This window comes from Mustela erminea, chromosome 8 (genome assembly GCF_009829155.1).
Source record: "Mustela erminea isolate mMusErm1 chromosome 8, mMusErm1.Pri, whole genome shotgun sequence".
In the NCBI taxonomy this organism is placed as follows: Eukaryota; Metazoa; Chordata; class Mammalia; order Carnivora; family Mustelidae; genus Mustela; species Mustela erminea.
Genome location: NC_045621.1, coordinates 66,618,285 through 66,643,036, shown reverse-complemented (window position 1 = coordinate 66,643,036; position 24,752 = coordinate 66,618,285). Strand labels below are relative to the sequence as shown.

Below are 24,752 nucleotides of genomic sequence, written 5' to 3'. Positions count from 1 at the left end.
GCACGGATTGTTATTATCTTGAGTCCCAGTGGCCTTTGTGGAAGAGGGGCCTGTTTTTATCTATTGCCAGAAAACACTGTGCAACCTCAACTCTGAGAACACCCCTGGGGCCCACCTCCACCAGTGGATGGTTTCCAGTGCCCAGGATGCCACCAGCCTGAGAGCGGGCCCACCTACTCTTCCACTGGCCTGTGGTTCTGCTGCTTAAATAACTGGCCTTGGTGTTACTCCCCCATTCTTCTGTTTAATCTAACTGGCTCATTGGCAAGAAGCCTATAAAGGAACGCGTTGGTCAGCAATATGGGAAGATGTTCTTCCTAAACCTCATGGAAAAAATATCAGCAATAAAATAAATACAAGCAATAGTTTCTTGACATGTGTAATTTACTAAGTGGTAAAATGCCTTAGTAGACAAGGACCTTTGTGTTGTCTTCTTACCTCCCTGAGTTCTGGAACAGCCTGATTCAATGACCACCTAGGTGGAGGTGTGTGTTGGTACGGTAACGAGAGCCAGGGAGGGGACAGGTCCGGGGTGGAAGAGAAATGTCAGTGTTCTGTGGTTCCCATCCCCTGGGAAGCTTCTTAAGACTCAAGGTCCCAGGAATCATATTCTAATTGAGGTGATTCCAGTTGTAGCTGGGGTGGTGGGAAAATTAAAGGGAAAGCCCTCACCTTTGGGCCAAAGCAGAGCCCATCCCTGAACATTAGCTAGTGTCTCACAAATAACGAAGGTCTTTTTTATTTCCTTTCCTTTTTCATTTGTCAGGAAATGAGCTAAACTTCGCTGTCCTTGGTAAGTGTGCTTAATAATGGGCTAAGGATAAAACAGGAACAAAAACCAAAGGGGAAGGGACAAGTCATATCACACTCTGCCTTAGGTGTCAAAGGGACCTCTGGATGGGGCGCCTGGGTGGCTCAGTCAGTCAAGTGTTAGACTCTTGGTTTCAGCTCAGGTCATGATCACAGGGTCAAGAGATGGAGCCCCACACTGGGCTCTGTGCTGAGCAGAGCTGCCTTAAGATCTTCCCTCTCTCCCTCTATTTCCCCATTCCTCCTGGCTCTTTCTCTCTAAAATAAAACAATCTTTAAGAAGATCCTTAAAAAAAAAAAAAAAAAAAGTGACCTCTGGATGACAGCTGCAAGTCTGTTTCTTCCATCTGCCCTGAAGCTCTTCCTTCTTTTCACTCATTTCTGGGTTGGTGGCCCCCGGAGGGACTGTGCAGCCCCTTCCTGCCTCCCCGCTGCTAGACAGACTTTCTCACATGCTGATCTGAGCCTGTCCCCCATGGAGTTCCTTCAATGACTCCCATTTTCAGAGACAAAGCCACCACTCCCCAGCCTGGCCCTCAGGGCCCTGTGTACTCTACTCCTCAAACACTTCCTAACCTAGAAGGTCTCTGCCCCTCTCCCCCTTCGCCTAATTCATGTCCAATATTGTCTCTCAGAAACCTTCCTGTCCAACTCCCCAGCACCCATACCACACTGCCTCTTCTGGCTCAGTCCTGCTCCCTGGGCCTCACGAGTTCCTCTTCCTCCTCCTCAGTAAGGGCGGAGCACGAGGCCAGATAGAGTTCCCTTCTCTGCCTCGCTTTAGCTAGAAGTGGCCATATAGCTCCACACTGGCCATAAGAATGTATGCCACAATACTGAGTGTGACATGAAACTGCTCTGAACTGTCCCCCAAAGAAAGGGGAATGTACCTTTCTCTTCTTCTTGCTGGCACCTGATGGCCTGGTTGGGACTACAGCTGCCACCTGGGTCCGTGGAATGACCACGGAAATGGAACTCCAGATAGGAGCTGGTCTCGGACACTGCCACAGACAGGTCCTGCCTTGCTTGGCCAGACTACCTCCAATGGGCCGTCTGAACACAGGAGAAATGAACTTTAAGTCACCATGATTTTGAAAATATTTGTGATAATGGAGTTTATTCCAAACTAATGTCCTCCCCTATCACTGCCTCATGGTCCTCTTGTGTGCACTTAGGGACACAGGGTGATAGAGGGGGTTCAAAGGTCATTCTGACTGCACGTGATCCTCCCCGCAAAGGCTGGCCAGAGAGTGCCTTGCCATGGTTATAACACTTATTCTGGGGGGCCCCTGAGGCCTGATACCCCCCAAGTTCCCTCACACGGCCACAGTAAGTGACGTCCTGCCAGGGACACTATCCTTTACATCCGTTTCTGGTTCCAGTGCAGGATCTGCTCCTATTTAACACTGAAACTGGTTTTGTTAAAGGAAGCAAAGGATATCTAAAATAAGTGTTCTGGCCTCAGGAAGACCCAGTGAGCCCACACAGGCCACACCTGTGCCCATCTTCCAAACAAGTGCTAAGAATCCCTCCTGCCCCGGAGCTTAGTGTTTTAGATATGCTCATGGACATTTTCCTGGGAAGATGGCCCAGGACTGTCATGATTCTCAAATGAGAACTGTGACCTCACATGAGTTAAGTGATTATTGGAAGAACTGCTGGTTTGTTGGTTTTTTTAATCACTTTCAATCCTTAAAATGTATTTACTTGCCTTCCACTAAGGTATCTCTTCAACATTTTTTAAAAAATATGAGTTATCTTTTAGAATGCAATAACAACTTGCTCAACGGCCTCCTATCCTAGAAAGTAAAAAAATGTAACATTTAAACATGCTTGTGAATATTTTTCCTACCTGTTAGAAGCTCTTCTCCAAAAACCGGATTGTTAATTTAGAGGAATATTCTAGAAAGATTTACAATGCAAACAGAAGAAGCTATACTCAGAGCTGAAGTCTTCTTTTCCCATTTAGCTTTCTGTATAAATGTGGCTCCAGCAACGGATATGACCTAAACAACGGCTGGTATGGAGGCCTCTATTAGGGGCACTGGTCGGTGCTGCTAGGTCTAGTTTCTGGCTGAGATGAAGGTCAAGCACATGTGCTGCTCCCTTAGCAACATTCATGCTACTATCAGGTTAGTAACCAATGAACCTCTTTCATCTTAGTTAAAAAACAGATATAATATGCATTTAATTTCATTCAATAAATCAATTCCACTTAACTTACCATCTCTTAGAAAACTTAGGAAAAAGCAAACATAAGACATGAAAAATTACATTAAAGATCTGTGACATACCAGAAAGGAACAAGTGCATACACGGTAATTCGTTCTCAGTTAAATGCACCACAAGAAGAAAAATAAAATTACTGTAATTTATTGCTGTATCTATGCTGTTCCAGTAGAGCTATAATAAGTAGCCACAAAGTGCCACCTTCTGGTTTAAAACTGTGCAACATCTCCTTTATTTCTTTTTAAATGCCATTTTATGGTGGACGTATAAAGCAACAGCAGCAGTTACAAAATGTTGTCTGAGTAATTCTGAGAGCTCTAAACAAAGATCTGTGTACAGGCTGAATAAAAAGATGTTCGATTCATAGTGCACACTGTTTAACTTTAACAAACATCTTTAGTTGGAATTTTCATGTAAACCTTTAGAGAGATGTGACTCACAGAGACCAAAAGTAAAATAGCTTCTCCTTTCACGATTTAGTGAGGTGGTCTGCATTCTCAAAAACGATTTACAAAATACGAGAAATGTTGCGTGTGAGTACTAGGCATAAAATATTCCATTTTCTTACAGAAGGAGCAGCAGGGGGACAGGGAGCCTAGTGGATGCCCTGTCACCACCTTTCCCAAAGATGTATACCCCCAAGAATGGCAGTGGAAACCTGGCAGCAAGCCACTCTCACAATTCTTTTTGGTTGTTTTAAAATACAAGCACTCTCTGACATATCCCTCCCCAGCCTGTGAGTACCACCCCGGCCTGGCAGGATACAAGCCCACGTCCTCTTCCTCAGTTTTCCCCTTAGAATTATTTACAGGATGCCTACAGGTACGGTACAAACTAGGATGAAATTAATGACAATTTCCAGACACGCTCCCGTGGTTAAATAAGCCCACCACGCTGACTCCGAAGGCCGCTTCAAAGCTAGGGTGACTCGGAGGCACTCGCATCCGTAACCGCAGAGACAGGCTTCTCGCTGGCTGGGGTGGGTTCGCAGCCTCTGTCCTCAACAGTGCTGGGGGCCTTGGGGGCGGGGGGCGTCACATCCACAGCGGGTGCGGAGGCAGCATCTGCCCTTGCAGTGGTCGTGACAGGGTCGGAGGGTGGGCTGCCGGTGGGTGGGAGGGAGGAGAGCAGCTCCCCTGAGCTTGCTGCAGAAGACACCTCTGGAACCAAAGGGAATGACGGGAGGAACTCGGATGGCATGGGGAGAGGTGCAATGCCAGGTAAGTTTCGGGGAGGCAAGGAAGGAAGAGGTGGCAAACCTAGGACAGAAATGGCAGAGATCACACATCCTACCAGCACTAAAAAGGCAGCAGTCATCATCACACGAGTGTATTTGCATTTCACCAGAGAACCGAAGCTGAGGAAGGGCAACATGCATCACAATCCCTGCTTGTCCTCAGCTGGAGGCCACTCCAGACCTAAATATTCACAGCCAGACCAGCTGGCCAGGAGGCAAAGTTCCGGGCTTCTACACTCTAAAACCCCCATGTGACTCGGCCAGTTCCGAGAAGAAATGATTCTCCCAGTTAGGACAGACAGAAGCCTGCCCAGCAGGCAATGCTGCTACACTAGCGTTGGATGCGGGGACTCCCAGTCCCCCGGCCAACTGTTGGGTCAGAGCTGCCCTCTCGACAGACAACAGGAGGAGGACAGGGAGCAAGCCCTGAGGGGAGACCGAGGAAGGGTCTCGGTCTGGAGGGGCTTGTCGTGTAGCCCCTACTCCCCATTAGCCTCACCGGAAATACCCAGTCTCTCTTCAAGCCCTGTGACTGGTAACCATTACACTTGGTGGGTTTACTGTGATGATTTCAAAGTGCAGAATGAAGAAAGAGTATTACTTCTTTAAGAAACAAGGAAAGATAGAACGTACAACATGTTCAGAGCAATCTCTGGGCTGGCGAAACCCTCGATGCTCTTGGAGTCTGTTCATTTGGGAAAAGGGTGGAAGCAGCCAAGAATACGGGGCATAAAAGAACAAACAAAGGGAGCGCTAAGATAGGTAAACGTCAGACTTTACAGTCTTCATTTGCTTTTTAAACCACCGTCCTGAAAAGCAAACGGGTTAATAAGGGCAGGTAATGAGTACACCCAGAGAGGGGGCGGTACCTCTGGGCCACTGTGACCCAGACAGAAACACGACAGTGTACGCTCACTGACATCACTCATGTGCCTACCTAAATTAGAAATGAATATCCCTGACCCGCAGCCACCTCCAAGTTAAAGGTAATGTGGGTAATCATTAACTCCAAGAGCAGATCTGTGGGACACTCTGCTGCTTCATTCCCATCAGTGCATAAAATCAGAGCCGAAGCGCTTGATATTGGCTAGCTTAACTATTTGTAGCTAAAATCTCAACAGTTTTTGTTATAAAAACATCTGTTAATAAGAGAGAATATCTATCAAATAACAAATGCAGCCAGCTGAGCCAGGGTGAGGGTTTCACAGCCCAAGGTCCTGGGACGGAGTGCTCCAAAGCACCACTGGGGGCAGCCGCCCACGACAGGAGAACAGCAGGGAGTTCATTCACCTCCAGGGGGACTGAACCCCTTCCATCTGTCAGTAACAGCAGCAGCACAACAACACTGTTCTCTTTCTGCAGATGGCCCTTAAGGTACTCAGGCTGTTGGGTACAAGGAGAGGAAAATGGAGGAGAGGCAGCCACATAGAGGACAATCACAAAAACATTCTTCTTCCTCTTCTTTTTTAAGTAAAAAAGATTAATTTGAAGCAGCTGAAATTTGTTAAACTGATCTACCCTTTCTGGAAAAAAGTGCAATAGAGGATCTGCTTTCCTGGGTAAAAGCTTTTTATTGGCCAGAGTCCTAGGAAGGCAGGATGGGCAACATACCCGGGTTCACGAGTTCCGGTAAGCTGACGCCTGGCATGACGTGCGGTGTGGGGAGGTTGAGGTTGGGGAGGGCAGGCAGGTTAGGCAGTCCCGTGGGTAAAGGCATCAGACCTAGAGAGAAGGAGGAGAACAAAAGGTAAACCACTCCCTCTGGGGAAAACGTTTCATCCTTGTGTTCTGAAACAAGTACTACCCACTTCAAAGCGAGAACAGTAGAAGTCCACCTGCTGGCTGGCAGCTCTGTGTCCTAACATTAACAGTAACCAGAGCCAAACAGCTCACTTCAGCAAACTGTCTTTCTGTAGCTCCGTGATTAGGTGGCTAAGTAAGGGTTAAAACCCATCCACATACTTCCAGACCTGAGAGCCAGAATGAAGATGGCCTGAGTGCGGTGGAGAAAGGGCTGATGTGGCTCAGCAAGGGCAGGAGTAAAGGCAACTTAGCTTCTCTTTGACGGTGGAGGTTTACAGTGCCTCCCACTTTGCAATTTTTTTCCTGAAATAACTTCAGACTTACAGTTGCAGAAGTTTACACAGAAACCCCCTATATACCTTTCCCTCAAGTTTCCCACATGTCAACATTTTACCACACTTCTTCACCAGTGTGTGTGTGTGTGTGTGTGTGTGTGTGTGTGTGTGTGTCTACACATTTAGTTCATGGCTTCCTATGTGTATGTAATGACCTCTTTAGTCATACAATTAAAGGTTCTCACAATGCAAATATATTTGAGCCATCAAAGAGTATTTGACTGCCACCTGATGAATAAAGACACTTGGTCGTCACTAGGAACCGTAAGAGAAATAAACAAAAAATCTAGCTTATGTTAAGAGCTTCTGAAGAACATGATAGGGAATGCTCTCTCTCAGGACACAACATTTATTCACAGAGATGACTATCTGAAAGCCCTAAGGAAGCCCGGAAGGACAGACTTTTAAATGCTGCTTCTTCCTGCCTCACACTGTACTGGTGGGGTAGCAGGCGGAGGATAAGGAGCCTGAGTCTCAGCCGCCAACAGCTGGTAATGGACAGCTCAGTGACATCTGCTCTCATTTATCACAGAGTTGCAGCAAAGGTAAAAAGAGATTTAAAGACTTCTTTTTTAAAAATTAATTATTTTATTGATTTAAAGACTTTTGAAAAGTCACCACAAAGGTGTAAGATTTTTTGTTCCTTTTTTTTTTAAAGACGCACAGTATTAGTCACGCTATTATTAATACACGCACCTCTCGTCTCCGGCTGCTTACCTGGTAATGTAGTAGCTGGGTTCATTGGTGGTACAGAAGTAAGGGACTGGTTTACTTGTGGTGGCAATAATGGTACTGTTGGGACACCTGAAACGAAAACACAATCTTTAAAAAAATTTCTAACGAATTCAGTTGACAAAGAATGGACAGACTTTATTAGGAGTCTTCAGCGCCCTTCCTTCCCCACCATGGTAAGGCCTTCATTCAGTCCTGGTTTCTGGCTGCTTCCCTGTCTTAGCTGATCTACATACTCTGCCTATGGCCTTTAGTGAAGACTATTAGCAAAGTCTGGCCTAATTGGTGTAGGAGGCTCTGCAAACCCACCCCAGCTAAGTCGTCTGGACAAGAGTTTTACATCTGACCTAAGCAGGGCTAGATTAGAAAATTGTTTAAGAAATTCAGAAATGGGGGTGCCTGGGTGGCTCAGGGGGTCAAGCCTCTGCCTTCAGCTTAGGTCATGATCTCAGGGTCCTGGGATCGAGTCCCACATTGGTCAGCGGAGAGCCTGCTTCCCTTTCTCTCTCTGCCTCCCTCTCTGCCTACTTGTGATTTCTGTGTGTGTCAAATAAATAAAATCTTAAAAATCTTAAAAAAAAAAAAATTCAGAAATGGGATTCCAAGATTCCAGTCAATCTCTGCTGGGCTCCTGAACCAAATGTCACATAAACCCAGGGCTGCTAGGGGCAGCAGGGGCATGTGCCCTGTGAGAGAATGGATGCCAGTTTGTGAAAAGGGAGTCATGAGGATGGCCTCAAAGAGACAAGAGTATGAGGGCCTCCAGAGATGGAGAGAATGACCTGGCTTCCCGAATTTCCATTTCCTTTTGATAGGAAATGTATGGGTTCTGTGACCCTCCTCTGAAGTCTTTTTACTAATGCTAGCTTGAGGAAGTTATGTTCTTCAAATGCAAGTAAGTCTTAGGATACTACATAATAAAGGTTATCTATTAATGTTTACCACCTACTCATGTGAGAGGTTTTGCTGTCCAAACAATAGTAACAATGTACATGGATTCCAGAGTGTCTTATAAAAATCTGCTTAAATATGGTAAGCAGGAATGAACTGTGCCTAAAAAGCATGAAGGAACCCTTTTCAGATAGTTATTTATTATGTATTTAATTTTCTGTAGAAATGGAGGTAAAAAGTTGGAGGAAAATGGAGGTAAAAAGTTACTGAACATATCAGTAGCTGATATGTTCATCCATTCAAGGTTTTGGGGGGCACCTACTATAAGCTGGACACTGCTGTAGGCCCTGATGCACTGTACAGCATAACAAAATGACAAATCACGACCTGCAGGATAAATTCTAATGAGGGGAAGGAAAACGGAGTCTGATATTGAGCAAGTAAAATACACAGCCTGTAAAATGGTGTGAGTTCTCTGCAGAAATAGCAAGCAGGGGACGGGACAGGAAGCATAAGAGAGTGTATAAAAATGGTCATACTGATTAATGTCCTTTCCAAAGGACATATTCATTTTCTAAAATTTTATAATCCCCAAATTTCCAAATCCATATATACATATATATTTTTAAGATACTTTTTAACGTCTCTACAGTTACTGACTGGGCTACTTTGCAGCAATTTAATTACAAATAAAGACAGATAAGTAACAAAAAAAAAAAACAGGTTCTCACATGTTATATGTTGCTATAATATTCAATTTTTAAACCAATTTTCTCTAAGTGAAAATGTTGATTTTGGTCTCTTCTGAGAAACTGACATTTCTGTCTTTTAATATTTAAGAAGCCATTTCTCTACAGTGTAACAAGGCTAGGGATCTCAGTGCCTGTGCTTCTAAGACAATAACTATAATGTAATGAGGGAAGATTTAAAATGTCAAAAAGAAACTGTGATTTGAGGAGAGATGTCAGAAGAGCTCTGATATGGCACTGGAACACTTACTCTAAAAGAGAAAAGAGTTATTCAGACACAGAGCGGTCTGCTGCTATGGGCATTACACCAGCCCACCTGTACTAAGTCTATTCAGGAATAAACTAGAAGACCATCTGATGGAATCTAAGAAAAAGAAATCACAATATGAAAAAGGATTCCAACACCGCTCAATTGAAACAAACTTTAAATTCCCTCCCAACTGTATCAATGACTTATATTGGCGACATTAGTATTTCATTTCATCTAGGAAATGTTCTGAACACCTGGATTGTGGGCCTGACCTCACAACTCCATAAATTTACTACAAATCATGGAGCTGCATACATATAGTGACTTAATTTTATGGTAGTTAGTTACATTTCAAAAAAGCTAGGAAGAAAACAGCAAAGGGTAGGGGGTAGAAAAGCAGGTCACCATAGTGCAGACTGGTGAGGCTGGGTGATGGTGGTGGGGGGGGGGGTGGTTCATAATACCATGCCATCTACCTTAGGCGATGTCTGAAATTTTTAATTCTGAAAATTGAAATTTTACATTTTATCTAGAAAAACACATCTTTGGGAATGAAAATGAAGACTGAAAAGGGCTGGAACTTGAATCTAGGGGACCAAGTGTAAAAATCATACCATTGACCTTAACTGCATCTTGGTGACTCCATCTCTTTTAAGTCCGTTCCAGGACAAAGGACAAAGGGAAACGTGAACAAATCATGAACAAAAATATTAAAAGGAGCTCAAGAATAAATGTGTATTAATGAGATAAAACTAAACTATGTATTTCTTTCACTTAGCATTTATTGAGTAGTAATATACTCTTGGTTTTATGAAGAAACAAAATCAAAACAGGTGATTTTTAAAAAGGCAACAGATAAATAAACTCAACCAACATACCAAGTTAAGATCTATTATCATGTGACCAAGCAATCCCAGGCCAAGGAATATAACCAAAAAAATGAAGACATAGGTTCATGCAAAAACTTGTACACAAACGTTCGTAGCAACGTTATTCCTAACAGCCAAGAAGCAGAAACAACCTAAATGTCCCACAACTGATGAATAAGTAACAACATGGCATGTTCACATGATGGAACATTAGCCGCAGAAAGGAAGTAATACTACATGCTACCACGTGAATGAACCTTGGAAACATTATTCTAAGTGGAAGAAGTCAGTCGCAGAAACCATGCATATTGCATGAAATGTCTAGATTAGGCAAAAATACAGAATGAGAAAGGATATTAGGAATGTCTAGGCCTGAGGGGTTGGGGAAAAACAGTGAGGGACTGACAGCGCACAGGGTTTCTTTTGGGCTAATGAGACGTTCTGAAATTGACTGACGTGATGGGTGCACAACTTTGCAAATACAGAGAAATAAATCCCACTGCACTATGTATTTTAAATGGGTGACTTGTATGCTATGTGAACTGTGTATCAATAAAGCTGTTGGAAAAAAACTAAAACAATAAAGGACTGTATGGGTAGAATAAGAAATAAAAAAAGGGAGGAAGACATGCTTGTGTCCCCTGCACAAGACTGAACCCCCAGGGAGAACGGTGTCTTGCTCCCGTGTGTATCTCCAGTGTTTACTACCCGGGGGATGGGATAATGCAAACACCTGTTGAGTAGAGAGACAATTAAACAGAACTGAAAGGTACAGTCCGACTCTGTAACTTGTCCAAGCTAAGAGAAGTCCCGACTCTAAAACACACGAGAAGAGGTTTAAATGCAGAGCGTATTTACAGTTTTCAAAGTACATCGGCATTAAGTTTTAAAATTCTTTAACCAGAGACGGTTAAGAGTATCATGTAAAACAAAGTGGGTTGAAAAGAGAATAGATTTTTCTGCACACCTGTACTGAGAACATTACTGACAGCTGGTGGAGTTGAGCTAATAGAAAGTCCAGACAGACCCTGTTCAATTTCTGTAGTTCCCGGTGGTGACAAAGATGGGGGATTAACTGAGGACAGCTGGACCTACCAAAAAAAGAAGGAAAGAAAAAAATTACTCAAGTTTACTTGAAAGGACATACAGATATTGTCTCTTATTGTTCCTACAGATACCTTTTTTAAACAAAAGTTTTAATTTAAATCCCAGTTAGTTAACACGTAGTATAGTATTAGTTTCAGTTGAAGAAAAGTGATTTAACACTTCCATACATCACCCCGTGCACATCACGAGTGCTTTCCTCAATCCCCATCACCTGTGTCACCCAACCTCCACCTGCCCCTCTGGTAACCATCTGTTTGTTTGCTATAGTTAAGCATCCGTTTCTCAGATTGCCTTTTTCTCTTTTTTGTTTGCTCATTTGTTTTATTTCTTAACAGATACCTTTTTTGATTAAACTAGCTGTCAGAAGTTTTACCTGGGCCTTCTGCCTTCAGACACTCCTTCCTATTGCTGTTACCTGTCAAAGCCCAATCTCTCTGTCGTGTCACTTCCAGTCTCTTGATAACGTGGCATCTCCCCCGTCACACACACTCCACTGGAAGGAGATTCTCCTCTCTCCTCCCCTTCATAGCTGTCCCCAAATCATTTTACTCCACCTTTCCTCTACTCTAGAGTTCTCAGCCAGTTTTTAACTTTCACTGTTCATGGAAGAAATCAGCTCAGAAGTCTTAATACCATGATAGAGTCCTTGGAAGTTTCTCAAGACTCTAACCTCGTGAGTCCATCTTATCTTCTCTCACCAGTGAATGAATGTGGCAGCCAGCCCTCTACCTTCCAGGGCGCGGGAGGGATAAGTGAGTCTACGTGGATTCTATGGATGGGTGGTTTCACCTCTGGATTCTTCAACTTCTGCCAACTCCAGTGCCCCCTGGCACATTCCAACACAACTTGCATTCTGGCCCTTTTCTCTAGCTGCCATTTCACCCTCTGGTCTTCTCAGACTGCCCACAAGCTTAAAACTGGGGCAGAAACCACTGAATGAGGAGCAGCAGACACGGTGGTAGGAATCTAAGCATGGAATGACATGGGCTCTGGCCATCGGCCAAGGGCAGGGGTGGAGAGTGAGGAAAGGTTCCACTTCTCTAGCTCCTCTTCACTTTCTCTAGAACTGGGGATGGCCAAATCGTGTACCAAAAAATGAGAGTGGTGGCAGCCCTGTCTTTACAATGGTAGCATTCCCTTCCGGATGTTCGGTTCTTACTTATTCATGTAGACAAGAAAGTTAATGTCCTGTGAGACTTGCACAGAAAACATTTTAAAAGCCTATAAGCCTGTGCAAATATCTTATTCCTTAAAAAGCCTCACTTTGATCCTGTAATAGTTCCCACACAGCATCTTACTCTGCTTTCTCAGTTAAGTTTCTTGAAACACTAAGCACCAGCTCTCATCATCACCTTATCACCCATGTTTGCCTTCTGTCCCCTGTGGTCTGGTAGCTGCACCCCGCCGGTCTCTGAAATGCTCTCACCCAGTACATGTGTTTTTCAGTCCTCTCAACTGACTTCTCTTAGTACCTCAGAGTCGACATGCCTTCTTTCTTGAAGCTCTGTCCTTCCTTAGGATTTCTACTGAGCTCCCTTTGCTGAATCCCCTTTCTGCCCATCCATTTAAATATTAGGAATGTTCAAGATTCCAGACTCAGTCCTCTGACCCACCCATGCCCAATCCCCTGACAATTTTGATCACCGTTCACATTAGGCTAAATTACCCTCCCTCTGCTGAGGATTCCCAAATCTGTATCTCTAGTCTTATCCTTGTTCCTGAAATCCAGATCCACAGGCTAGCCATCTGGCTATCATACAGGAACTTCATGTTCACCATGGTCAGCATTTACCTCCTCACCTGCCCTATCACCATCAGGGCTTTCCCCTTCAGCCCCCCACAGACACCTGATGATTTGTTTTACTGGAAATTGTGTGATGTCACCAGTAGTGAAGTTATCTTACCTCTGTAAACCCATCTTTAAGAGGAGTAATAGGTGTACCAGTCATCTGTCCAGGAAGAGAAATTTTCTTCCCTTCTTCAAACGGGCGTGTTGGTATTCGATGCAAATAACCGTATCCAATGCCGCATCCTAGGCTACGAAAATATTTTTTTTTCTTAAAGTTATTGTTATCATAGCTTGCATTTCTCTGAGATTTTGAAATATAAAACCGATTTCCATTCTTTTAAATAACGTCATCCTATCAGAGGTCTTTCCTGACCACCCTTTATAAAACAGCATCCTTCCCTCCACCAGACATTACCCTTATTTTCCTTTATTTTTCTTCAAGCATTTATCATCGTCTAACACACTGCACCAAAATAAATATACTTTTTTGTCTCCCCCAATAAAATGTTAAGGTCCTTCAGGGCAGAGACCTCATTTTGTTTACTGCCGTAACAGTTCCTGGCACATGGCAGACAGTAATTATTTGCCTAATGAATGACATATAGCCTTTCCACTCAAGAGCTCCAAGCACTTCTGTACGATGATGTCATTTACACAGCCCGAAGTTCTATTTCAGAACCTGACACAAATCAATCCAAATTAATCCAGATTCCTTCTACTTCATCCTCCCACTGCCACCAGAGGCATCTTTTTAATAAGACATAATCACACTGCTTCTTTTCACAGTCTGTTGACCTCCCAAGATTCTGTTTTCCTTCTTTGTTTTGGAGAATTACTTCTCTGTGCTCTGAGTAGTGCTGGTGGGACTGTCCATCAGGGGGCCTTATCCAAACCAAGGAATAACGTTCACAACCCAAAGCAGGCCAATCTACCTCTCCTGCCCATGGCTGCAAAACTTGGGAGTGACAGAAAAAACAGAAATGGCTTCATCACATCAGTAGAATACTAATGAAAGCTGCTCATTTCCTTCCTCTGTAACTCCTTAGTGGTGCTGAGTTCTGTCATTCCCATGTCTGATACTTTTGCTGTTTCTCTGATTATACAAGCAACTCCAGAGCAGTAAACTCATGTTTGCTTAGGACAACAACAGTTGGTTTCTTCCGTTTGGAACCAACGCCCGCCTCCACGGGTACAGTGATTCAGAGTCCCACTGCCTGGGGTCTATCCAAATTTCTGTCCATGGTAAGCTCTTCACAATCAGATTCCATCTTGGGATTCTATCAAGATTGCCTTTATCTCCCAAACTACTTGATACTTCCTGAGAGGGCTACACACGGTTATCTTTGTGCCTCTCTCCTGCCAAGGCATTTATTATTTCTGTGGATACTACTACCACCAAAAGCTGGGAGAGCACGTAGTGGCCAACTCCAGCTCTTCCTAGTCCAAATCTAATTTTACAATGATGTTTCATATTACAAAATTACTTATATCCTGGCTCCCTTTTCATCCTTTCTACCATCAAATCTGCAATTCTCACTGAACTAGAGAGGAAGAAAGTAAGAATAAATAATTTAAACTGATCAATGATAGCCTTTCAGAGGGAGGCATTTAAAAACAAGGTTCTGGGGCGCCTGGGTGGCTCAGTGGGCTAAAGCCTCTGCCTTCAGCTCAGATCATGATCCCAGGATCCCGGGATTGAGCCCCACATTGCGCTCTCTGCTCAGCATGGAGTCTGCTTCCTCCTCCTCCTCTCTCTCTCTCTGCCTGCCTTTCCACCTACTTGTGATCTCTGTCAAATGAATAAATAAAATCTTTTAAAAAATAAATAAATAAAAACAAGGTTCTTAGAATTAGTGATGTTCTTTGCATCTGGACTTCACCATCTTCAGAATCTCTTCCTTGCACTTTTGATTCTGTTTACCAAGTACTCTTGTGATACTAATCTGACCTGAGTGTTTTTCTAACTGGAAAGGGGAAATATTTCTATTATAAACTAAGTATTTGCTATGCTAATAAACACAGCAGCTTCTCTACAAATTTAGTTTAAATATGAGGCAGTCCCTCTGAAATGAGTCGATTCTGAATGCCCTGAGATCATATTTCTGTGCGTTTACAAACCTGGACAATGGAAAATAACTTGATCAAGAACTGCCCCAGATAGTCCAGATTCTTAAGGTGATACCTCTATCTATATATTTTCTCAAATTGCAACAAGCTAGCATTCTGGTTGCAACATACAGTCAGCTACAGAATAATGAAAAACTCGTACCATTTAAACAACAGCTGAAAGACCTGAAGAAGCAAAGTCAAGTCCTCATGCTTGCTTTGCTTTGGCTTTTTGAAATTAGGGAAAAGGACTTGATGAATGGTTCTGGAAAACTGATTTTCTACAGTTTGCTTCTCTGCTTGGCTTGATAATCTTTTTAAGCTACTTTTCTTCTCTTTTAATATTTTATTTATTTGTCAGAGAGAGAGCACACAAGCAGGGGGAGTGCAGGCAGAGGGAGAAGCAGGCTACCCGCTGAGCAAGGAGCCTGAATGTGTGGCTCGATTCCAGGACCCCAGGATCATGACTTGAGATGGAGGCAAATGATTAACCAACTGAGCCACCCAGGCATCCCTCTAAGTTGCTTTTTGTTGTTGCAATTCTGTCTAACTTTTGCTTGAAATCAGTCATTTTTGAAAGCCAACAGTTTCCACAAATGGCTAAGAAATTTCCCCAACAGCTAGAGAAAGTTACACCTGTGTTACCCCATTGTTGGGGAAGGGAACTAGGAAAATAAAACTGAAAACTATTTTATTAAAATAAGGAAATGAAACAAGGCTGTTCGATCTTAGATCAGTAAAGAAAGGACTGTAGTATATACACATACCACACTACCTAAATATATGCTTTAGAAAAATGGATTACTAGTTGATTACCAGTTTCAGGATTCTAAATTAGCTCTTTCCTTTTCTCAAGAGAAATCTTAAAATAAACTAATAACGTGTTTCAAAATAAAAGCAATGATTTTATAATATCTACTGGTAAGTTTAAGAAATCATAACTTTGTCTGAAAAATGGCCTTACCTGCCTTCACCACCCCATGCAGAATTCGGTGTAATAATCACTTCTCGACAGTTATCAGTGTCTGTATTATACACATAAAGTTTCAGTGGTTTTGCTTCATGTGTTTCAATAAGGCTGAACAGATCTTCAGACTGTAGAAGCATCACAGGAGGAAAACATATTTATGTTACTCAACTTCAAAACAGTGGGTCTCAAACTTGGCTAATAGCAGAATCACCTGGAAAACTTTTAAAAAGTACAGATTGTAGGCCCTGCTGCTAGACATAAAATTCATTCCTTAAAACCAATACTCCAAACAAGATTTCAAATATTTTACCTATCTCTTATGTGCAATGCCTTATCTGCAGTTCCTTAAGACTTGGTCAGCAATTTTAGTAGAACTCTTCTACAACCAAATTCTATATATTCTGCTTTTACTCTTCATTATCTTCTTTTAAACATTTATTTCTTCATTTGAGAGAGAGCACAAGCGAGCGTGCACACAGGGTGGGAGGGAGAGAATCTCAAGCAGACTCCCCGGGGAGCCCGACACAGGGCTCAATCTCACGACCCTGAAATCATGAGATCATGACATGATGTTCAACTGACTGAGCCACCCAGGTGCCCCTACTCTTCATTAGTAAGACCTGGTTATCTGGGCCTCTTATTTTTCTCTCATTTTTCATTTAGCCATATATACTTCCACTACCTCACAGACAAGGAAAGGGATCTAAAATAGCTGAGCCAAATTTGTTCCCGTAAAATAAGGGGAACAGAAAATGAAATCAATAACCCAAACGGGCATCTGCTTTAGTCCTGAGGTATATGTAAGAGACTGTTTTATTTTTAAAGATTTATTTGAGAGTGGGCTCACAAGAGTGAGAGGAGCAGAAGAGGGAGAGAATCGTCAAGGAGACTCCCCACTGAATGCAGAGCCCCACTTGGGCTCCATCCCACGATCCCAAGATCATGACCTGGGCCAAAATCAAGAGCTGGATGCTCAATTGACTGAGCCACCCAGGAACTCCTAGCAGAGATTTCTGTGTATCATATACAAAATCTGTGCAATTGCCACATGGCATGTATTTTTCCCTACAGCTATACCTTATAGGACACCTCCCAGACATTCTGTTTAACACCCTGTCCTGTTAAACATCTATTTAACAGATGCATAAGTTATCTTGATTAGCAAAGACCTAAATTTCAACTGTAAATGTGAAGTATGTAAATACACTTCTGAACTTAAACATTAATGAGGAAACGTTATGTAACTTTCATTATTAATAAACACACCAATTACCTCATTCATGACTGTATCTGCTCCAATGATATAATCGCTGTGAGGTCTGAGACCTGCCAGTGCCGCGGGAGAATTTGATTCTACTTCCTAGAATAACACAAAAACAAACCCCAAAATTAATGTATATAAAATTATCTTCCAAATTTGCATTTCATAGTCCTTAACTTTAGTGATTTAAAAACCCCTTATATTTCCTTTTCTTTCTTTTTTTAAAGATTTTCTTTTATTTTAAAGAGTGCATAAGTGGGGTAAGGAGCAGAAGGAGAAGCAGACTCGAGCAGTGAGGGGAGGGAGAGAGAGAGGAGCAGGCTCCCCACTGAGCAGGAGCCCAATGTGGGGCTTGATCTTGAGACTCTGGAATCATGACCTGAGCCAAAGGCAGACACTTAACTGAGCCACCCAGGTGCCCCATAAAACCCTTATATTTCTATCTTGTTAGACATATCACATATCAGAAGTTATGGAAAAAATACATTTAAATTACAAGCATAAGAATCACATATTTAATAAAAATTTAAAATATTTATTAATCTATTTCATTTTTAAAAAATATTTATTATTTCAGCTATCTGTAGCTATCTGCTTTGACATTTGTCCTTCTAATGGATGAATCATGAGAAAAATAGTTCTTAGGCATCGAAATCATTAAAATCTGTTAACCTACAGGAATGAATTCTAATTTTCAGAAACCAAAAATAGCCTAATAATAACACCTCTACAATCCAACTAAGATGAAGATAGCGCCCTTCTACCTCATTTCGTAAACTGTAAGTAACAGCTCAGAGCTAACACCTACCAACACGTGCCAAACATTTTCGTTTGCCCCATCAAAGCTGCAGAAACGAATGCTCACTCCCAGCAAGCCCTGGCCACCCCACATGTTGCTAGGGGTGACAGATGTCTCTCGCAGCTCCAGTGTTTTACTACTGTAGATCAGCATTTTTACAGGCTTTTCAACATTTGCTTTCAGTAGATCCTTTAGAGTGTCATTGTCTTTATTCTGTGAAGACAAAGAAATCATTTTTCTTATTAAATAAAAATTAGCTTAAGCTAAGGCCCTATAAGAGTAATATTAATAATCAACATAAATAAAACATCCAACAGGTAAAGCTGCCACTAACATTCAAATGTTCCTTGAGGTGAAATAATGTTGAAAATTCAGAACTCCTATGTTACCAACTTCAGACTTTCTTCTAATAGCAGACTATGGATTATGAATTTTGCAACCCAACATTATTTGAAGTGATCTAGGGTTTTAGTGCTAAAAAACCCAAAATATTCTATAAGAAGTCATATTACTAACAGAGTTGGTATGACTTTGATTTTAAAATCTAAGACATTTGCTGATGTTGTGGTTTAATTTTGGACAGCACTCCCAAATACACGCCTTATTTATTTACTAGGAACTGGCAGGAAAGAAAAATAGAAGCAGCATGTTAAATATTTCATTACATAAATGAATAAAGGCTCTTACATAGGAGATGCTGATAAATAATGAACAAAATCTTAAAACTGCTACAGGAAAAAAAAAAAAGACAAGTAGCCATTGTTGTAAGAATTTCCTTTGGTGAAATTATAATTTTTTTCCTTTAAGACTTTAATACAAGTAAACTAAAAGCAACTTACAAAAGGTGGTTTTAATTCTGTATTTTTGGAACATACCTCTCTATCTGGTTCTAAAAATATTATTTATATTTCATGAAATTTTGCTTCTCAAATTTATTTGAGAAGGTGTCTTTACTAATTCAAGCATACAAAGGTCTGAAATCATTGAAAAAGCAAACTTTTTCATCTTATTTCTGCTTAAGAAAATTAAATATTCAACATATAATGGTGTCCTAATAAAAATATTAGGAGCTATTTTATTCTCCTACAATAATCACTGAAGGGTGAGGTATAGTATTCTATATTAGACATTTTCGTATTTCCTTACATAAGTTTTATAAACTGGTATCATACTCCATATAATGTTTATAACTAATATACAACCACCACAGATAATCTGAAAAAATTCCATTTCAAAGGATTACAACACATTATAGTTGAAACTACAAAAAGCTTAACTTACTAATCTTGAACCATTAATAGAAACAATAAAATCAAAGAATGGCTCCAGTCCAGCTCTATGTCCTGGGGAATTTTCTTGTACCTGTAAAAACAAAAGTGCCAAAAATGTAAAATACAAAGCTTAACTAAAAACTGTAAGCTAAATTTTAATACCTATTTTCAGTAAAAATAGACTAATTTCACTGATAAGGAAATACAGGTAAAAACATATGAATTCTCTCATTTCTCGTCATCTCTCCCAGATGTGGCCCTTGCACCTCCCTAAATTCTACCCATTCTTCAAATTCATCCCATATATGAGGTTCTTTCTCAACAGTTCTATTTCACACCACCTACTTTTGGGGGGGGGGGTGTTAACCTTTCCAGGATATAGCACATAACAGTCATCACAACTAAGTGACAAATTCAAATTAATTTAGCAAGCATTTATTCCACAACTACTACTGGTAAGGCACCATTCAATTACAAAACTAACAGGAACATAATTGCTGATGTCAAGATATTCATTATCTGTTAAGGAACAGATAAGAGGAGGAAGGGAAAATAGAGGACACACAGCCCTCTAATAACTGGAATACAAGACCAACGAGTTTAAGAGCTATGACGGAGCTACAAAGTTCTAAGGAGAAAATTAATTCTGACTGAAGAAGCTTCACAGAAAAAAAAGGAGATATCTGAACTGTGCTTTAGGTTGAGGGTTTAAAAGGTGAGGATAGATAAGAGGGATAAGAAAGGACATCTGAAAGTTGAAATATTGAGTAAAAATCTAGGAGTATGAAAAAATGAAGTTAACATAATAAAGCTAGACAACAGGATGGTGTGGGATAGAAATACAGAATTACAGATTTTGAAAATCAGAAAATCTACAATCCAGGGGTATCTTTAAGCTGAAGTCTGTGGATGGCTTCAGGAACACGGCAGCTCCTGTAGTTATATGCAACATTTTATATGAATCAGCAGTTTTCTGGGTATAAAGATCCAGAGCTTTCATTAGGTTTTCAAATGTCTTCTCCAAATAAGGTGCTAATACCACAGAATTTGTGTAGTTCCTTTAATTACAGGTAAAGAAACCATCCCATGACCTGCCTGTGGTCCTGCTGGCTCATGGTAGAGGTTAAACTCAGAAGTGTATCTTGCAACTATTAGTCCAGTATGAAGGCTGGAAAGAAAGCATGGAGTCAAACTTATATGGCACTTTTTTTTTTGGTAAGATTTATTTATTTATTTGACCGAGAGAGAGAGAAAGCACAAGTAGGCAGAGAGGCAGGCAGAAAGAGAGGGAGAAGCAGGCTCTCTACTGAGCAGGGAGCCCCATGTGGGGCTCGATCCCAGGACCCTGGGCTCAAGAAAGCCACTTAACCGACTGAGCCACCCAGGCAACCCTAGAGGGGACTTTAAATGTAAGACTAAGATTACTTAGATTCTCAACCACTCAAATATTTAGCATCCCAATTTTGAAATAGACTAAAATTTAACTATTAAATTTTCTGAATTTACAGTAATAAAAATATTAGGTGCTATTAAGAGTAGTAATATGACAGAACAACAAAAAATTTAAACAATACACTTTGCATTTCCTCTAAAATATTTTCATGTTTTAAGGACTTTTTGTTCCGATTGACGTTATTTTATACTGTCAATACTATCCTATGAAAGCAAGGTTTGCCTTGATATTTGCAGGCTGACGATCTGTAATAGTCCTAACAATTCTAATAGTGAATTCCTTATTAAGTTACCCAAACAATACACATTCATCCATACATAAATCTGTAGCTATCTTTACAGTAACAAATCATTTTAATGCTTTCAAAATGGAACTCAGATTGTTTCCAGAATCTGTTCCTCTAATACCAAACTTCTTGGAATAATGATACTTAATTTTGGATTAATAATACATTCATTAGTTCCTGAACTGATGCTACCTTTTATTCATTTAAAACCAAATTACACTATCATTACTTCTGAAGAAGTAAAACTAGGTCTTCTTCATCTGTCACAGTAAGAAACAGTTGTCCATTATAAAGATGGTTCAATGCTTAACTTACTTAAACTGTTTAATCTTGCTTTACATAAATTTTCCTGCAAATTTGGGACTACATCACTTTTGTAAATTAAACAAGTTAAATATCAAAGGGATTTATTATTTACAAGTATTAGCTCTAATGAAAATAAACAGCACATACTTGTTTAGTTTCTTTATAAGCACTTTTCTTAAATGGGGGATATTTTATATTCTACGTATTACCAAGCAAAATGTCTAGAACTCAAAGTAGCAGGCAGATTTCTCCTCAAAAGGCAACTCTGAAAGGGAAACAGTAGCTGTCTGGAGCTATTATGAGAAGAAAAGTGAGGTCAAGTCACTGCTAGCTGGGAAAGAGTCAACATCTACTAAGTGTGAAATGCCTATTAGGTGCCTAGCAATCAGGTGTGAAATGCCTTGGGTTTGAAAAAAGGATAATTACCTCTTTTAGTCAGAGGTATGGTTTAGATGGATCCATGGAACCCCCTCACCGTGGAGTTTCTCATTTAGTAAGGTCCTTATCTAATCATCTAATTCTCTGAATATTTCTAAATGACCTTTTTCTAGAAACCAACCAGTTCATTGAGCAGTTTCAGAATTCTCCACTAAGGCTGCCAAAAGTTCATCTTTTAGTTAACAAGGACCAAAGACAGTACTTTTGTAATATTATCGCCACCTAAGAAAGTTGATCCCACACACTGATGCCTATCATGCCACCCTTCGAGTCTAAAGTTTTACCACTATTTGTTTGAAATGGAAAGTTTCCAATGCCATTAGAGGTGTTCTGCCCCATAACTCAAGAGATTCAATAGCCAAATAAGAATTCTAAAATAAGTAAGCTTAGAGTTCTCTATTTTTCTATTTGCATTTGCTACAAACATCGATCTCCTCTAACAGACCTTGAAATTAATTTCTTTCCTAAATTACTTACATCATTAGTACCAGCATCATTCTGGCAACTAGGTATCTTAATTACTAATAGAAAGCCAGCAGAGGGAGCCCTAGAAAATGCTCTTTGACCCTAATATACTTAAATTTCCTACATTTCATAGCATGGAAAATACAATCTAGAACATAGGAAATTAAACATCCACAGAGGTAAGTTTCTCTGGCAATATTATCCACTGACAAGAATCTCTTAGGCACCCAATTTTTCAAGCATCATGTTATTACTTCAATTCTTTCTGTCTACTCTAATATCTTTCAATTGTTGATTCACTGCCAGCTTCCTTCGAACCACGTTAAATTAAAAAACAAAACGAAACAAAAACCCATCTATCTACCTGCCTACCTGGTTCTATAGGTCATCAGCATTTATTATTGGGACAGATACTACAGCAATTTAAGATGAATAGGTTAAACTGGTTAAGTATAATAATTAAGATTTTACAAGATTTTGAAAAAATGTACAACGAAAAGACAGAATTCTAGAATTCTTGAATTCTAGAATTCAAGACTGATGTGGTTTTGAGGCATGATTTTACCTATTTATTAGCTGTGTGAGCTTGGGAAAGTATATTTTTCTTTCTGGGCCTCAGTTTTTTCATTTGCAAGTCAACGATAATGTCATCTACTTTACAAGAATACTGTAGAGAGTGAATGAGATTATGAAACACTGAGCTAAGTCTGACATATGATAGGAGTTTTACAAATTTTTTTTTTTTAAATTATGTACTGGCATGTTTGATGCTTGGAAGAAATCTTTTTTTTTTTTTTTTAAGTTTATTTATTTAAGCAATTTTTACACCAACATGGGGCTGGAACACATGACCCGAAGACCAAGGGTAGCATGCTCTTTTGACTGAACCAGCCAGGCACCCCAGGAGTCCTACAAGTCTTAAACTTTGCTTCCTAACTCTGCAATCACTACCTGAGGGCAAATTTTTATAACCAACAAATTCCTGGACACTATATTATTTTTCTAACCAGATATTAACATCTTTCATCCCTCTGGAGGAAAGAAAAAGACCTAAGATGATAAAAGAAATCATCTTTCAAAATGTATCTCTCAAAAATCAATTCCAGATGGACAACAGAGTCCAGATGGACAACAGACAACAGAAGATCAAATAATAAAAGAATAAAAAGAATAAAACAATAAAACTGTAAAGGTAAAATGATAGAGCCTTTAGAGAAATACTAAGAGAATATCTTTCGAGATTTTCAAATATGAAAAGACTTCTTAAACTGGATACAAAAAGCACTGTCCATAAACTAAAAAAATTTATAAACTAAACTATACTAAAATTACAAACTTCTGCTCATCAAGACAATTAAGACACTGGAAAGATATAACACACATCCAACAAAGGAACCGTATTCAGAACAGATTTAGAACTACACAAATCATTAAGAGACAGTAAAACCACAATGAGATAGGACTTCACATCCACAAAGTTGGCTAAAATAAAGACAATAACAAAGGCTGGAAACAAACCCTCAACATTAATGATAGGAATGTAAAATGGTGCTGTCACTGTGGAAACAGTTTGGCAGATTCTCAGATGTTAATGAGTTATCATATGACCCAGCAATTCTACTCCTAGATATATAAACAAGAGAAATGAAAGCATGTACATATAAAAATCTGTACACAAATTTCATAGTTACATTATTCACAGCAGCCAGAAAGTGGAAACAACCCAAATGTCTTTTAACTGATGAGTGAACAAACAAAATGTGGCACACCCATAGAATGAAATATTATTTAGCAACAAAAAGGAATGAAGTATTCATGTTACAACATGAATGAACCTTGAAGACATTATGCTAAATCATGAAGACCACAGATTATATGATTCCATTTATATGAAATGTTCAAAGAAGGCAAATCCACAGAAAGAGTAGATTAGTGGCTGCCAGGGGTTAGGGGTAGGAGGAATGTGAAGTAGTTGCTAATGAGTACAGAGCTTCTTTCTGGGGGTAATAAAAAGGTTCTGGAATTAGCTATTGGTGATGATGGCATAACTGTGAATATACTAAAAAAAAAAAAAAAAAACCCAGTGCACGATATACCTTAAAAGACTGAATTTAATGGTAGGTGAAATATATCTCAATGAAGCTACTAAAAAAAACCCAATATATAACATAATGGGGAAATGGGGAAAGATCTTAGTTGACCCTAAGAAAAAAGGATACTGATGTGACCAATAAATAAAAAAATATGCTCAACTTCAACAGTCGTCAAGAAAATGCAAATTAAAACCACAACATGATACCACTACACACCTACCAGAACAGCAAAAATGAAAAAGATGGAAAATATTGATAGAGAACAATTGGAAATCTCAATTGCTGCTGGTGGAAATATAAGGAGCAAACCATTTGGCAGTATCTGTTAATACTGAAATACTGGACCAAATACTGTATATTGTACTGAATATTGTAGATATAAATTTAGTATACCCAAGAAACATGGGTACACATATGTTCTCCCAACACAGTTAATGTTCACAACAGCACTAGCTGTACTAGTCTTGAACTAAAAACTACACAATGCCCATGAACAGCAGAAT

General features: G+C 40.2%; 1 protein-coding gene across 1 annotated transcript in view; it reads right to left on the bottom strand.

Annotated features, from left to right (window-relative positions):
- Positions 1 to 3,161: 3,161 nt before the first annotated feature.
- GORASP2 (golgi reassembly stacking protein 2) overlaps positions 3,162 to 24,752 on the bottom strand; it is a 36,688-nt gene continuing 15,097 nt past the window's right edge. The window contains exons 2-10 of the mRNA XM_032355915.1: positions 19,219 to 19,299; positions 17,947 to 18,150; positions 17,151 to 17,237; positions 15,872 to 16,002; positions 12,917 to 13,049; positions 10,873 to 10,996; positions 7,132 to 7,218; positions 5,888 to 5,998; positions 3,162 to 4,298 (exon numbers count right to left, since the gene is read on the bottom strand). Of these exons, the coding sequence (XP_032211806.1) occupies positions 3,958 to 4,298; positions 5,888 to 5,998; positions 7,132 to 7,218; positions 10,873 to 10,996; positions 12,917 to 13,049; positions 15,872 to 16,002; positions 17,151 to 17,237; positions 17,947 to 18,150; positions 19,219 to 19,299 (1,299 nt within the window). The 3' untranslated portion in view covers positions 3,162 to 3,957. The remainder of the gene's footprint in view (positions 4,299 to 5,887; positions 5,999 to 7,131; positions 7,219 to 10,872; positions 10,997 to 12,916; positions 13,050 to 15,871; positions 16,003 to 17,150; positions 17,238 to 17,946; positions 18,151 to 19,218; positions 19,300 to 24,752) is intronic.